The 16,449-nt window shown below is 36.3% G+C and overlaps 1 protein-coding gene across 2 annotated transcripts in view; it reads right to left on the reverse strand.

The window, feature by feature from the left end:
• Positions 1 to 16,449, reverse strand: part of LOC139979705 (A.superbus venom factor 1-like) — a 78,176-nt gene that overhangs the window by 6,878 nt on the left and 54,849 nt on the right. The window contains exons 13-18 of one of the 2 annotated variants that reach the window (XM_071990752.1): positions 15,012 to 15,203; positions 12,199 to 12,360; positions 11,062 to 11,136; positions 7,224 to 7,278; positions 6,962 to 7,018; positions 3,527 to 3,863 (exon numbers count right to left, since the gene is read on the reverse strand). In XM_071990752.1, coding sequence (XP_071846853.1) covers positions 3,527 to 3,863; positions 6,962 to 7,018; positions 7,224 to 7,278; positions 11,062 to 11,136; positions 12,199 to 12,360; positions 15,012 to 15,203 — 878 coding nt within the window. The remainder of the gene's footprint in view (positions 1 to 3,526; positions 3,864 to 6,961; positions 7,019 to 7,223; positions 7,279 to 11,061; positions 11,137 to 12,198; positions 12,361 to 15,011; positions 15,204 to 16,449) is intronic. The other variant, XM_071990753.1, reaches the window with a different exon arrangement.

Consider the following 16,449-nt stretch of genomic DNA (forward strand, 5'->3'; position numbering starts at 1 on the left):
AGCATGTTACTTTAAAGGTTAACTACGCTAATTGATGTTATGTAATTCTTTAATGGTGTATTATTATGCTAATTTGTAAACGTAGAGCACAATCAGTGCAGTTCTAAGCTACGGTCGAGTAACCTCTCCGAATGCCATATATATTAGTTTTCAAGGAGTGGCTCGGTCTCTTCTCCCAGTGGCACCAACCTGTACGTCACGCCACGTATCACAACTATGTCTGCATAGCCCTTAGAAAACATACCTTTTCCGTTCCGGCCTTTCTTCACCATGCCAACCACGCTGTGTGTGACTTACTCTAAACTCTCTTTTGGATACCATTCTTCTGAACTTATTATTTACCTCACCTGGTCCTGTTCTCTATACCGGAGCTGTTATTTATACGAAAAGCGCCTTCCGGAAGCTTCCAGACACACCCGCACTACGGTTACAGACTACCCTGGGATTTGACACCCCGACGGAGAGCCCAGTGGTAGCGAGGTACCTTGCGTGCGCGCTAAGTTAACTTTAAGTATTAAGGTATGTAATGTATTTATGCTAAGTTATATATTTTTGTTACCAAGAGACACGCATTAGATTCTTTTAAAACAAAACCTATCTAACCTACTTTATTGTGTTCGTTTCCCAAACCATGATATCTGGACTTCGTAACACGTGCGACACTGACGTGCAACGTGAAACACAGCATCACACGCATTAAAATAATCGGAGACCATTAACAGGGTGTACTGCTGAGTTTCTGAAGAAAGAACAACCACCTGCTGATGAAGAAACAAATTCTAAACATTAAAGAGTTCTGCTGCCTCTATTGGTCTTTCATATGACTTTCTGTCAAATATCATTGGAGATAAATAAATGAATAAATAAAATATGGATATTTTAGCTTCCAGATTAAAGGTACAAAGCAAACTTGTCTGGGTGGTAAATGCGCCTAAAAAGGTCGATCCCCGTGCACTTATGCACATATGACATGACATCACGTTCACGCCAATAAATGTCCAAATGCTTCAAAACAATTGAGTTTTCTCCTGGCAACTGAGCTGACCATCGGCTGGAAACTCACTTCTGATTCTTTGGACTGCACATTATGGTAGCACAACCCTGACATGTCTTGCTAGGAACCCCCAGCATCATTGAATCTGTTGATGGAAGGCTATGTATCTGTACTGCTTGAAAAAAAAATACTTATGAAAATTCAAACGTATTAATGTTCGTTCAAGATGATCACAATAGCAAGCAATGTACAATGAACAGTTATGGTTACATTTGTTGTGAATTTTCATCTTCCATGTTTCATGAAACGTTTTCTAGTTTCAGACAATTGATCTGCAAAACTCCAGGCCTAAGTACTAGCCTAATAATGAGTATAAAATGGCACATATGCGTACCTAACGGCTGCATAATGCAGTATACATTCCAGAGCCAAACTTTCAGTATTCAACCAACCGTACTAGTGGTAGTACTACACAGCATACTGTACATGTATGATGTATTCTCATAAGGAACACCGGGGTAGTACATTATATAGCCAACACACTGTACATATGGGTTTTAATGATTCTATGGCTGTAAGTCACCGTAACACAATGCACAATACGGTTAAGGCAGTTCCGCAAATTCCAACGTCACATGCACAGAATGGACTGAATTTTTTAAATATGTTTCTTCGTTACAAAATTCTTACCACGTTGTTTGTTCCTAGCAATAGTTCCGAACGGTTTTCTTCTTCGATATGTGGAGCTTCAATTTCGGCTCGTTCAACAGGCTCGAAGCGATACGGTTCTATGCCTAACAGTAAAACCTCTAGTCCACCCTCAACTTTCGGTTCAATATGGGTATGATTATCTCGTTCACTCTCTGCTTCGATTATGAAAAAGGGCTTCCTAGTTCTACCCTGATTTCACTGCCTGGTGAAGCACCACTATCACTTTGAACTTCGGTTGCCGTATTTGGTTCTAAATCTGCCATTCCACAGGAGATTTTGATTCGCGCTGAATCTATATCGCTTTTTTTTAAATATATTTATGTACACTTGTCGAAGTGTAAGTATGTGTATATCTGTTCGGAGGAAACAGCGAGAGCGAATTGTGTTCCTAAGATGACTTCACATGACGTCATGATAAGGACAATTTTCGGGCGAACGAACTTTTCAAGCCCCAAATAGGGTAAAGTAATTCTCAATTTCAACTTGAAAAAGAAGGTTTTTAACTGGCAGAATGGTTGATATAAGGTCTAGATAACATGCTTAGATTGATTCCCAAAATATAGGACTTTGAAATTTAGTGTCATGGCCACTTTAAGCAAATTCTGAACACTAGAAGTAACAAAAGGCATATGACATTGACCTGTTTACATAAGTTTTCCAAGAATTACATTAATTTCATTCATGGATTTATCAATTATAGGTTTGAACTGTTACTTCAAACCATTGAAATATACCTGCTGATCATGCGGAGAGTAATTGAAGATGGTGGCAACAATTTCAACTTGCTCCTTGCGGATAACAGAATATGGCATGTGAAGTTGGATAAACAACTCTTTTCTGACCAAGATCTCCAAAGATCTGGCTACACACATGGCATACTGCTCTGAGAGGCCAACTGCATTTAAAGACCATGTGGTTATGCTGCTCGGTATGGTAAATTGTCGCTGGGCAAATCCATGATCACTACAGAGAAGAATAACTTGATAAGGGAGTAACGTGAATTTTCAGGATGGGATTATGCAGTATTCTGCAGAATTTATTATCTATTGAGATCTCTTTGTAGCTAAATAGCTACATCAATTTTCAAACTAAAAAGTCAATTGGATTAGTGATTCCTTGCCACATCATGTGGTATGAACACTTTCTTCAGTAGCATTGGAACTGTATTTTTAATTATTGACCATTATGACTTATCAGCAAGGTACTTGCAATAATGCAGAGCCACCTATTAAGCAAGGATAAGGTTCACCCAATCAATACTTTTATAGTTATTTGATTAATGAGGCTTTCCACTACTAATATCCAGAGTGCTAATATGCTGACCAAGGGCGATCCACCTATTTAGTATTCAGTGAAACTAAGCTGACCTTTATGAGGTATAGTTTTTGATGTATGATGTTTACAGGCCAATTCCTCACACACAAACACACACACCATCACCTTTGTAGAGATTTCATTTTGCCTCCGGCAAGGTATCAAAAGCTCATACATTATGTTTTGGAGCAATTTGCCAACATAACGCACAAATGTGTTCACTACACTGCAACTCTATTTGCATTGTTGTGAACTATCTAGAACCATATCAGCTCAAATTTGTTCACATTAGGCCTGTTAAAACAAACTTTTATGGAGGTCACTTAGCACAGTTACATTGCTGCCATTAAATTATATGACAGGTATTTTCAACTTCTCTGGAAACTATTAACAGATTTCTAAAATAAAATATCAACATGAAGAAAATCAACGTTTTAGCCACAAGTTGATCTGGGAAATACCTCATCAGGGTAAATAATGACCATGTAATTTGTCACTGCCCCTTACCCGATTTCAACTTCTTCAAAAATCCAAGTTTCCCTGAAATCTGATCTGACTGCAACATCTTCTGGTCTATCTTCAATGAGATCAGGATTATTGAATGGATTATTCAAACCAGATCTTCCCCTGTCATTGCGTGCCTCCTCTGCTCCTTGACAGCAAATCATGAAGACGGCTATTAGCTCTTCCACTCTCTCATCTGTGATACCATCCTCCTCATATTCACGTCTGAGTAAGTTCACAAAACGATTGCTTCTTTCTGCACAGCTCAAGTCAGCATTTATAAGCTTCTGACCTCGCGAACAAGCAAAGTACCGCTGGTCATCATTGGTATGTGAAGCAACTGTATGTAGAGTATGTATGAGTATGCTATTTTTGGTCTGGAATTCTCATTGTAAAACTACTTCATGAATTCCTTCTCTACAAGTACCCATATGAAACCAAACTCCTTGAATATTGTTTAGCTATGTTACATATATCAGCTGTATGCATTAGCCATAGCATTGTTTTCAAATATGTAGATACCAACTGGCCTCAATGCATGCATTGACTATACATGTTAGTAGTGATGAAAGCGGGAGGTTGTCTAACTTTAGACAAATAGTCACACCAATTAAAGCTCAGTTGGGACAGTCACGATATTGAGTCAGTATCTCCAAGATATTAAGTTTATTTCAAGATAATATTTGGGTACAGTCAAAGTTGTAAGGGTATCAAATACACGTTACCATGTAGTCATGCAAATATACAAAACTTTACGAGAAAGTCCATCAATTGTGGTGCAAGAACTGATGTAGTTTAGTTAACTAGGCCAAAAACCTCACTTTCCAGTGTGTGCATGAAGTTATGTCAAGTCAGAATTTTGTTTACAGAACTAAGGACTAAACTACAGCAATACTCAATACTACTGATAAGCTTGTATTTGATGCTCAGTGCATCAGTTAAGATAGATATTTTGTGTGCCAGTTCACACCCAACCATGTTATTGTAACCGAATAAGCAATCATTAAGGGTGACTTTAGAGCAGTACATCATGAAATACTTGAAGGGTGACTTTAAGGAAGTACATCATGAATTACTTGAAGGGTGACTTAAGAGAAGTACATCATGAAAAACTTGAAGGGTGACTTTCAAGCAGTACATCATGAATTACTTGAAGCATGTCTTTAGAGCAGTACATCATGAATTACTTGAAGGGTGATTTTAGAGCAGTACATCATGAATTACTTGAATGGTGATTTTAGAGCAGTACATCATGAATTACTTAAAGGGTGACTTAAAAGCAGTACATGATGAATTTCATTGAAGGCTAACTTTAGAGCAGTACATTATGAATGACTTGAAGGGTGACTTTAGAGAAAAACATCATGAATTACTTTAAGGGTAACTTTAAAGTAGTACATCATGAATTACTTGAAGCATGTCTTTAGAGCAGTACATCATGAATTACTTGAAGGGTGACTTTAGAGCACTACATAATGATTTACTTAAAGGGTGACTTTAAAGCAGTACATGATGAATTTCATTGAAGGGTGACTTGAGAGCAGTACATCATGAATAACTTGAAGGGTGACTTTAGAGAAGTACATCATGAATTACTTGAAGGGTGACTTTAGAGAAGTACATCATGGATTACTTGAAGGGTGAACTTAGAGCAGTACATCTTGAATTACTTGAATGGTGTTTTAGAGCAGTACATCATGAATTACTTTGAAGGGTGACTTTAAAGCAGTATATCATGAATTACTTGAAGTATGTTTTTAGAGCAGTATATCATGAATTACTTGAAGGGTGACTTTAGAGAAGTACATCATGAATTACTTGAAGGGTGACTTTAGAGAAGTACATCATGAATTACTTTAAGGGTAACTTTAAAGTAGTACATCATGAGTTACTTGAAGCATGTCTTTAGAGCAGTACATCATGATTTACTTAAAGGGTGACTTTAAAGCAGTACATGATGAATTTCATTGAAGGGTGACTTAAGAGCAGTACATCATGAATAACTTGAAGGGTGACTTTAGAGAAGTACATCATGAATTACTTGAAGGGTGACTTTAGAGAAGTACATCATGGATTACTTGAAGGGTGATTTTAGAGCAGTACATCATGAATTACTTGAAGCATTACTTTAGTGTACATTATGAATTACTTGGAGGGTGACTTTAGAGAAGTACATCATGAATTGAGGTGCCTTGAGAAACATCATTAATATTGATATGCTGTTCGAACAATGAAATAACTGCTATCGGTCCAGGTTGTATTTTTCTTTGCCACATTTAGTTTCTGAAAAAATGACCCTTAAACATCAGAGGATCATCATTAAAATAGACTAGTATAATAGCTCTAAAAACAACATTGCGTCAGCCAGTGTCTTAGGTCCAACGCTCCGTACAGTACTTACAGTAATCACAACAAAACCCGAGTTTGAACACAGATTAATTTCTTCCTTAATTTTTGGTGAAATTTCTTATATATTAGATATGTTTTCAAAAACTCCTTAAGCCGCCATATATGTAGTAGATCAGTGGTTTCGTGGTCTTTGTGTAACACAAGATAAGTTTTAACAGTAGCCTCTTCGTTGTTTATAAATTGCGCTATCCAGCTCCAACGCGAAAAACTGACGCATGTAGGCTACTCTAACGTTTACAAACGGACAGTTCTGCGAAGCTTAAGCTTCTCGGTACTACATTCTGCTCTGACATCTTTTACTGTAAATTTGATCCGTGAATTTTATTTCAGCGGTTTCGAAGAACAGTTTATGAACTGTGGTTTGTGTGTGAGAGTATATTACGTGCAACGCTATATGTATACCAACTGAGCACGGTACAAAAGGCTGTATACGTTCGCGATATGAACGTTATATATAATAGGCAATCACCTGTGCGTGTACACGTGAGAGTTTGCCTGTTTTGCCTATTTGCCAGCACAACGGCAATCACCATATTAAAGCGTTGGAACAAACGGTACGTTTGGTGAGAAACTGGTGAGTTTTGAAAACCAGATTTCTACAAAAAGAAAACGTCGATGGGGAATTGTTTACATTGATAGAAAGAGAAAAATAATAACTACAAGGACAATGTATCAAATTCTTCTACCAGACTATTTCTTTAAAGTTTACCCAGTTTTGAATGAGTTATTTGCATTCATGAAACAAAGGATAAACTTTATAATCTAGGCCTGCACGAAGGAGCTGATGTCAACATCAATTTGGACTTCAAGGAATATTCCCGATATTTAGCACATTTTAAAGTTGATTATCAAAAAATAGAGCCATAGGAACATTATTGGTGCTCAATTAATTTAAATTTTTCTTTAACCGTGACATTTCAAATGAATGCCTATTGTCACATTTTAATAATAAATGTCTCTTCTTTGGAAGCATTGATCATGAACATCGACTTATCGAAGCAGGAAAAACAAAACTGAAAGAAATCTTACGCTGTTCTTGTGTTGACCTTCTGCGACGTGGATTTAAAGGAGTGGCACATCCATAAACTGACGAGAGAACACATAGTGATTTCAACTTTGGGTTTAATATACAGCAATTATCCATTTTGAACTGGTTTCTCCAAGTAACTCACACAATAATAAATTTGGATTACATTACTTCATTTCACAGAAAGTCAATCAGCATGGACAACTAGCAGCTGATTTCAAATTTTATTAATAAATATACCAAAACAAAATAAACTTTGATTACCTTCTCTTCGGTCAATTACCAGATTTGCATTTGACAGGACTACAACCCCAGCTTGCTGAAATTTAGAAAACGGAGATATTAAAATCCTTATTAGTGCAACTCAGTATGTTAATGATAAGAACGCCAACACCCTGGTAGAAATTCCAGTTGAACCCAGTTAAAAAATCAACATAGGTTCTACTAGGGCCTACTATGTTTAACTGGTTTTTAAATGTGTTTAACTGGTTACTGGGTTCCAACTGGACTATGCTGTGCATGAGCTAAGTTCAACTGGGTTTACACAATGTTCAGCTGGGTTTGTTCAGGCCCAACTGAATTTAAACTATGTTTGAACTGGTCCAGCTGGGCTTCAACTAGGTTTCACTGGTTATTGCACTAGCCCAATTGGGTTTGAACTATGTTGACTGGTGAACTTCGCAGAATCGCATTTGTAACCGATTTTACCAACCTTTTCAAAGTATTACCGCGGCTTAGTTTCCTCCTTTGTGATCTTGCAGTATCTTTATATTATTGACACGTACTTGTAACGTTATAATTGATTGTAAAAGTGCTCTTTTTCATATATATTTGAATTGAACAGAAACTTTACTTATAGTGGCCTATGACTATCGTATAAGCTAGGCCTAACAAACTGGTTCCCTACTAGGTATACTACATGGTACATTTACTAACGTTAGACATATTGTAACGTTATAGTTGCCTAGCTTATAGGGGCCTAACCTATTATTTATTATTATTATTATTTATTATTTTACAAAATTTCTATAGCGCCTTATCCAATCAGAAATTGCTCTAAGGCGCTTTAGAGTAAAATATATACAAACAAGATATCAAAATATATAATCGATAATGTAAGGTATAAAATGGGTAAAAAATTTGTTATATACAATCTGACAATAAAATGTATTAAAAAACTGCAAATGGGAAAACGAAAATTAAACAAACAATTTCTTAAAATTTTAAATATAAATATATGTGAACAAATTCTTAATTTTAAAAGCGCTTTAAATGCAAAATAGAAAATGAGTTGTAATAATGTGACAATATAAATAGTATAGAAAGTACGATTAATGGAATGCAGATCTTAATAGAAAGGTTTTGACTAGTTTTTTAAATTCATCTATACTTTTGGCACACTTAGCTTCCTCCGATAAACTGTTTCATAATGTCGCAGATGAGTAATCTAAACGCCTGTTTCCGTATGTAGAAGTTTTAATGAGAGGTGTGGTAAGTAAGGACTTGGATTCTGAGCGAAGAGATCGAGTAGGCTTTTAATTATGTATTAATTCATAGAGGTAGGGGCTAAACCGTTAAGTGACTTATATGTATATAACAAAATCTTATAATTGGACCTGCAATGAAAAGGCAACCAATATAAGTCACGTAATACAGGTGTTATATGCTCATGTCTGCGAGTGCGACTTACAAGCCGTGCAGCGCGATTCTGAACTCGCTGAAGGCGATCGGTCAGCTTGTGAGGCAGGCCATATAGCAGGGCATTGCAGTAATTCAGTGTTGATGTCACAAGGGCATGGATTAAAGTCTTACACGCATCGTCTGAGATATACCTTCTAATTTTGTCAATAGTTCGGATCTGCCAATAACATGACTTACAGATAGAGTCAACTCGATTATCCATGGTGAGATTGTGATCAAGATATACACTAAATTCTTTACTTTAGGAACTGAACATATGGTGTTAGGTCCCATATTTATATACAAGTATTGAATAGCATTACCCTGAAATTTTGGTGAAAATACAATGAACTCAGTTTTGTCCTGATTAAGTTTCAAACAATTTACCCGCATCCACCTTACTATATCTGAAAGGCATGCTTGGAGCTTTAAAGATACATCATCTAGTTATACTCAATTGAACACATATATTTAGCCGCGTGATTTTAAGAAAGCTATCGTCAACTAGTAAACATAATGGCAATTTCTTAAAGGTCACAAACAAAAGAGGCTCACAGATATTTCAAAATTTACGCAATTGCCTTGATTGTTGTTTCAAACATGAAGTGTCCTATTGGCATAATAACATACTTTGCGAAAGTTATTAGTGAATTATACAGCACACACGTATATGCTACAAATGTCAGGATGCCCTACATTGAACATTATGAACATTAAACTTTCAATCTAATTTCAAGCGAGGCTTCATTTGTACAGCATATATCTACTTTAAAAAAAATGAAAAACTTGAAGTTGTTATAGTGTGGTGTTATATTGTGTAGATAACACCAGTTGAGAATTCCAGTTCAACCTATTTAAAAATACAAGCAGTAAAACATAGTTCACCCAGTTTAACCCAGCAAAACATAGTTGATCCAGTTGAACCCAGTAAAACATAGTTGACCCAGTAAAACATAGTTGAACCAGTTGAACCCAGTAAAACATAGTTGACCCAGTTGAACCCAGTAAAACATAGTTGACCCAGTAAAACATAGTTGAACCAGTTGAACCCAGTAAAACATAGTTGAACCAGTTGTACCCAGTAAAACATAGTTGAACCAGTTAGACCCAGTAAAACATAATTGAACCAGTTGGAACCAGTAAAACATAGTTGAACCAGTTGGGAACCCCAGTTCAGCCATTTCAACCCAGTTCAAATTTGTTCCAATTGTTTCCAAATAGAAAATTCCAGTTGAATCCAGTTCAAAAGTTCAACTGGAATTTCCACCAGGGCATGCTAAGTTATTCCTTGCCACATTTCATAAGGGAAGCTTTTTGCAATAATTAGGTGCATGTACATACCTCAAATAAAATTCATTCACTTTAATTTTCGAAGATATCCTGTTTAGAAAGCTTTAGAATGAGCTCTGCTGACTGCAAATTACCTCCACAGAAAGCAGTAGGTTTTTTGTACTTAATAGGATTTATCCAAAAGCCAGTTACAATGTTCATCAAAGGTTTAAATTTATCGTGTTTACCATAATTTCAGACTTGCATTTCTGACCTTCGATGACCTGTGACATCTATCCAGCAAGTATGAAGTTCTTTCCACATTCACCTATTACACAAACTAACCATGAGGTACATATAAGCTTTGATTTTAATGTATAATATATAGATCGTTTGAATTTCTGGTGATGTCAATTGACCTTTAACCTCTATGAAACATGGTTCTTGTAGTGACTAAAGTGGAACCACATAACGAGTTTGCAATACATTCAAGCTTTGCTTATGAAGTTATAGGGTTTAGAAGACATCTGGTGACCTCATATGACCGTTGGCATCCACGAAAAATTCTAGGTGATTTTACTTGCTAAGGTGGATCCACAAACCAAGTATGAAGTTGAACCACCATGTACTACACACACACACACACATATATGCCCTCACACAGGGAATAAACAAATTAATATGAATATATAATTTTAAGATTTAATACCTAATTTTAAGATTTGATTACCTGTCTGGCTATGTATTGTTGACAATTTAACCCCTCCACAAACTAACTGAACAGCAGTTGACCTCTTCCAATATCACTAGGGTTCTTGTACTCTCCAAGCAGGAGCTACATGGGAAGTATTAACTTCAACAAAGATGTACCTATTGAGTTATAGTATTTGCAAGGATTTCAGACTCAGACCTATGTCTACCTCAAATGACAAAACAAAGAATAGGGTTCCGTATTCAATAAGACAGATCCGCAAATCAAATATGATGTTTATCTGCCATGGACTTTCTCCAGCAAGGAATCAAAAATGGAATATAATCACAAAGTTACAGCTTATTAACATTTGATAAAGAGATCTACCAGAGTCTCACATATGACTCATTTTATTTCAAAAGTTAGCAACTAAACAACAATATAATCTTTAACTTGATATACCTTGAAAACATCAGGAGAGTCCCCTCCACCTCCTGGTCCACACCCACTGTCATAGGTATCCATTGTTTGATACATCTGATGAAGTAATATAATGAAGAATGTACTAACTAAGAATACGTTGTAAATAAATTATTTGTCATTGAACACTACTTTCGAAAAGTTTGATCACACGACATTAAGCCAAACTAACTATGGTTTAATTAAACCTTGATAATTTCTGTTACTTTTATAGAATATTTATCAGCTGTGTCAAAACACAAAGTTCTGTTAAATTGGTTAATATGCAAAAGTTACTTCAATGATAATTTTAACTGTGACGTGGTCCTAGTTTTCGGTGAAAAAAATAGAACATTGAGAACAACCTTTGCAAAATGACTTGCACCAATAAATGTATTAAACTCTCAGAGTAATAATTTCCAGCCTGTACACTTGTTTTGGTTCACAAAGCTTTGGTGTCTGTGTGTAGCAGTCACAGATGTAAACACAATTTAGAATGGAGCTTCTCATCAAATTCCATCCCACTCACGAACTAACATTTAGAAGCATTTACAGACTGAATGGCTGAAACCTAGGTTGCTGACAATCTGAGCAAGCCTCTTGTAGAGCTGCAGATTTCAACCATTCCTCTTCCATTTGTGCATCCTAAAACAGCATATGACTGTTGCTCACTTTTCCCAGAGTATCATAGTTCCTTTGGCACAACTACCACTGAAATTATTACCGACTGGTAAATATTAGAATATCTATGTGTAAAATACCCACATAATGATCACTTATAGCCTTAAATGCATTACATTTGTACAACTTCATAGCCCAACATGTTTCTCCCACTTGCCCTGCACACATAGTTTTGACATTGTGTACTTTGCAATGAGTTTGACCTGAACAATTCTGACTGCATTATAGAATATCCACATATATCTGGATACTGGCTCCACTCAATATAAAAGAACTACATTGCCACAATAATATGACTGTCCTTTACTTCTTCTCACTTCATGTATTTAAGGTAAGGTATGTGTCCAGATACCTCATCGTACCTTTACTGATCAGGTATGGTAGATCGCAAGAAACTCAATGCATATACATTTCTAAACTAGATATGAAATGCAATCAAAGACCTGCAGCAGTTGTTACCTTATCCTTTGTGAGTCTATGGTAGTCTCTCAAGAGATACACTGCTTTATCCACTGCCAAAAGGCCAACTGTCGTAGAGGGTAATGCATCAACTATTAGCTCAATTGTCTCATCTGGTCGAAATATGTCTTGTGATCGCCTTTCCATCACACTAACAGACACCTTCAGAGGAAAATAAACGCTTTCATTTTATTTATCCGAACAAAATAAGTAAACTATAAAGCCAGCAGTCAAAGTGATTCCTTGCCATGTATCATAAACGAATATTTATTGTAACATGACACACAATAATTTCAATATCTGACCCCAACAACCTTTGATCTCCTCTTATAAGAGGTCGGGTATACGCAGTAAGGAGAGGCTAAACTCCTAAATTCAGTCGCCAACTTGAATTGTAGCTTTGGCGAATAGAAAATGCACTTCGCTCAATAGTTTGGCGAGTGACACGTGGGCTATTCAAACCCCAATATTAGCAAGGCTATCGGTATAAAAACAAATTACAGAATGATGAAAGCAGTACCTTGGCGAACTTGAAGCATGTTAAGGTGTAAAAATTTATCTGCAAATGTATTATGTACATGAAGGTTTCATGTTCGGAGATTGTTCACAAACTTCACGGAGCATTTATAAAAAATATACAGCGAAAGCAATTCTAATATAACAATTTTTTACTGGGAACGGTTTGAGCTTACACAGAACGTAATGTGTTTTAAAGGCATTCAAAAATATGTTGTGTTTATATGTTAATTTCTCTACCAATTAAAAAAGTTTATGGAACATCGATATCACAACGGTTTGTTTATGCGCAGGGAAACCCTACACAGTAGAGTATACAGTACCGCTCACGTATAACTGGACATATGTAGGCGCACAGAATCGTATAAAGACGTATAAATAAGTACAATCGCGTATAAACTCGTTAACAAACATATCGCCGCGTAGACACCTCGTATAATCCCTGTACGAGTTTATACGCAGGAAATGCTATTATGCTCGGTGAAGAGGGATTGAAGTCGCCGAAAGAAATGGTGAGATATTTGAAACAGCCGTTCTTATATCATAGTTTAAGACATGATATTCACCTAGCAGCGAAGAGGACGCAGGTAAAGTGTTTGCAGGCATAGAGCTGAACTGTTTTTCGTTAATTTGGTTTCTAATTTTCTATTCCCAACTTTGTTTTTCAGTTGAAGTTCGGTTATGTTCTATGGAGGATAAGTTTACTTGGAATAGTTAGCAACATTTTGAAGAAATAATAAAGTATGACTAAGCGTTTATTGTATCAATGTATTATATAATTTACGTTGGTTCCAACAGAATGAAAGAAAAAAAAACTTCTGAAGCAGGGCCGGTTAGAAAAGAAAACACGTTTCTCGTCCGCGCAAGGGGCCTCTTTTTCCTGATTCCCGAGTCTCTATTCGGAATACAAGAAGTCTAAACTATTCTTAAATATTGTTTGTAAAGGTTGCCACATATTCCAAACTAGTATGAGCGCATGAAAAGGAGAGAAATGGCCGCCGGTTTTATTCAGATCTAAGTACGAGAAACATGTATTATATTTGGATAATAGGACAACTTTCGTTAATGTGGTTAAGTTAATATTTTCCTACCCTAGCTAAATGTCGATTTTATAAAACTTTCATAAAAATAAAAATGGATATTGAAGCTTAGTCAACAATTTAAGAAATGCTTACCGTTAAATACTGGCGTCAAAAATACATTTCGTATGTATTCCAATAAAGATCCATAAAGGATTCAAATGCTCAGTAGAGCATATTAAATAGCAATAGAAACTGCATTGACATGGTCCTTTTAAGTATCCAAATACTATACAAAGTTCACTAAAACACCCACCCCTTCTTCCCTACCACCTGAGGAAAACCGTCTTTCATAAATTGTAGTACCATAGAATACTTTACACTAGATACCAAAATAACTTCTACAACAGCTTCCCAAAATTGGTATGTGTCGCAATAGGTTAAGTTTTAACCGCACAGCGCAGTACCTTTAATAATTTGCATATTACACCAAAATTCACACTCGGCGTCCAGATGGCGGGAATATGTACCATCCTGTTTAATGTGTTGTGTCGTTCCCATGGTACAATGAACTTGGTCAAGTTCGAATGTCGATGAACTACTTATGTTCCGTGACCATGTCAATGGGAATTATTTGTGTAAAAAGTTGGGTTTTTTTCACGTGTTATACATAGTTTTACGTAAGCGGAGCGAATTTCGGGGCGGCTCGTTGATTGTGAGGAAGCCCTTATCTAAGCATCAATATTTGTGAAAAATATCGTAAGGTTTTTCTTCAGAAAATATTTTTGACTAGTAATTGGAATCTCAATGTATTAAGAAGTACTGGGTCTAAACCTTATCATTGCATTTTGTTTGTTCATTTAAAGTTGCTACGGCGTAACTTTCGATGTAGGCTAAGAGGTAGGATTGGCCAAGGCCTACCTATAAGTTCTCATGAATACATTCAATTTAATGCCTAGCGGGAGGAACTCGTATAAATATAAACAGACTGAGGCAAATTGTCGTAATTAATATAGTTTCCTTTCTAAAGTTTTTGCACTGAATGTACCGATCGTTTGTGCTCCTATCGGCTTAAGTATATGCTAAATTTGTGGTTGAATATTTTGGAAAGTCATTAATAGGGCTTGGTGCGATACTGAGTTTAACGACTCTTTTCTTCATCACAGTTTCTTCTAATCCATAGAAGCTCTGCTATGTAAAACGGCTGCGAACACCCTACGTTTACATCAGATTCATGGCTGCAGCAATGAGGCTAAAAAATTACAAGAGGGTACTCACCTGATTCTCACAGACTTTTTGAATCTCAATCCACAGAGAATCAGCTATAACATGCCCATGTTGGTTGATATAATAGGCAACAATACGGGCAGAGGGTACCATGTCATATGACACAGGTATTCTAAATCCCTGTAAGTTATCAATGCGACTGTTCACTAGACCCGCGTGGACAATGCGGCCTTTTGTCAGCACCTGTCATGAGATCAAAAGTACTATTTTAATATTTATTAAATCGGTTATATGTTACGGTAGGAGGTCTGTAAGCCATGCAGTAGATGATAATGATAATTTAAAGGACCATTAATATAATAATATAAACCTTTAATTAACTTCAGTCTGACACTTCGCTCGACACACTACGAAACATAATCCTCAAGTTTATAAACTTGGTAGGTTGGATGTTGTTCGTTCAGATTGTGTCTTATGTTAAACATACTATTCACACTCTATATTCTCAACCAGACAACACAGGGGCTATGAAATTTCTTACCATAAATATTTCACTCAGTTAATACCTGACTGACATCACTAATTTGGCCAAGGAAATTAATTAACCAGGAATAAGTTAAAAAGCTAAAACCATTGTAGAGGGACTTGTAATACTCATTTCTTGAACCAACCAATTAAATTACTAATAAGCATTGTACAATATATTATTATGCCAAAATGTTCTTATGACAAGAATGAGAAGCCTTCCCATGTTATCAAGAAAAATAGATGATGAACAGCCTCATCTTGTAAAGACCCTAGTATGTACAACCTAGTGTACCATTCTTTTTTTCAAAAAGCTATTTCCCATATCTGTTTGCTGTATCGCACAGAGAACGCATGCGGCAACGCTTTAAATTAATACTAGGTTCTTGCACATTTCTCCCAAACTATTTTATGTTTTCCCTTGATTTTGGCAAATTTGCTTCGGAAAAGCGAAGAAGCCAATTAGGGTTTCCAGTTGGGCCCACTTCCCCCAAAATGTTTATTCAAGCCCTGCCTCCCCCAGTGAACAACCACTTGGCCTTAGATTGTTTTGTACACTGCGAGACGGTCGCTAATTGATGTGGAAGAACATGATCTCACATAAAAGGCAATTTTGTAACAATAATATGAATACAGATTTTGTGATTTGCATAAGTTCTCGCCCCACTTTGGAGAAAAGTCCAAGACTTTTGTATGTGACAGATCCTCGAGCATGTAAAATACGGTGTGCGAGCACATTCGTGGTAGGCTGAAACGGATTCTGAGGCATTTACAGTTTGCACGCTAGAAAAAGAGTATAACAAACGACTTGCCAACACTATGCACAGCCATGCTTTAGTTATTTCTTTATTAAAAAAGAGCTGGGTGGATTACTTATGTCATTAACACATTTACCAGTAACTATCAATGGATGAATTAAAGCTTCATGTCCTAATTTCGTTACAATTCTTACATATTTGAACAT

This window comes from Apostichopus japonicus, chromosome 14, assembly GCF_037975245.1.
Source record: "Apostichopus japonicus isolate 1M-3 chromosome 14, ASM3797524v1, whole genome shotgun sequence".
Taxonomy (NCBI): domain Eukaryota; kingdom Metazoa; phylum Echinodermata; class Holothuroidea; order Aspidochirotida; family Stichopodidae; genus Apostichopus; species Apostichopus japonicus.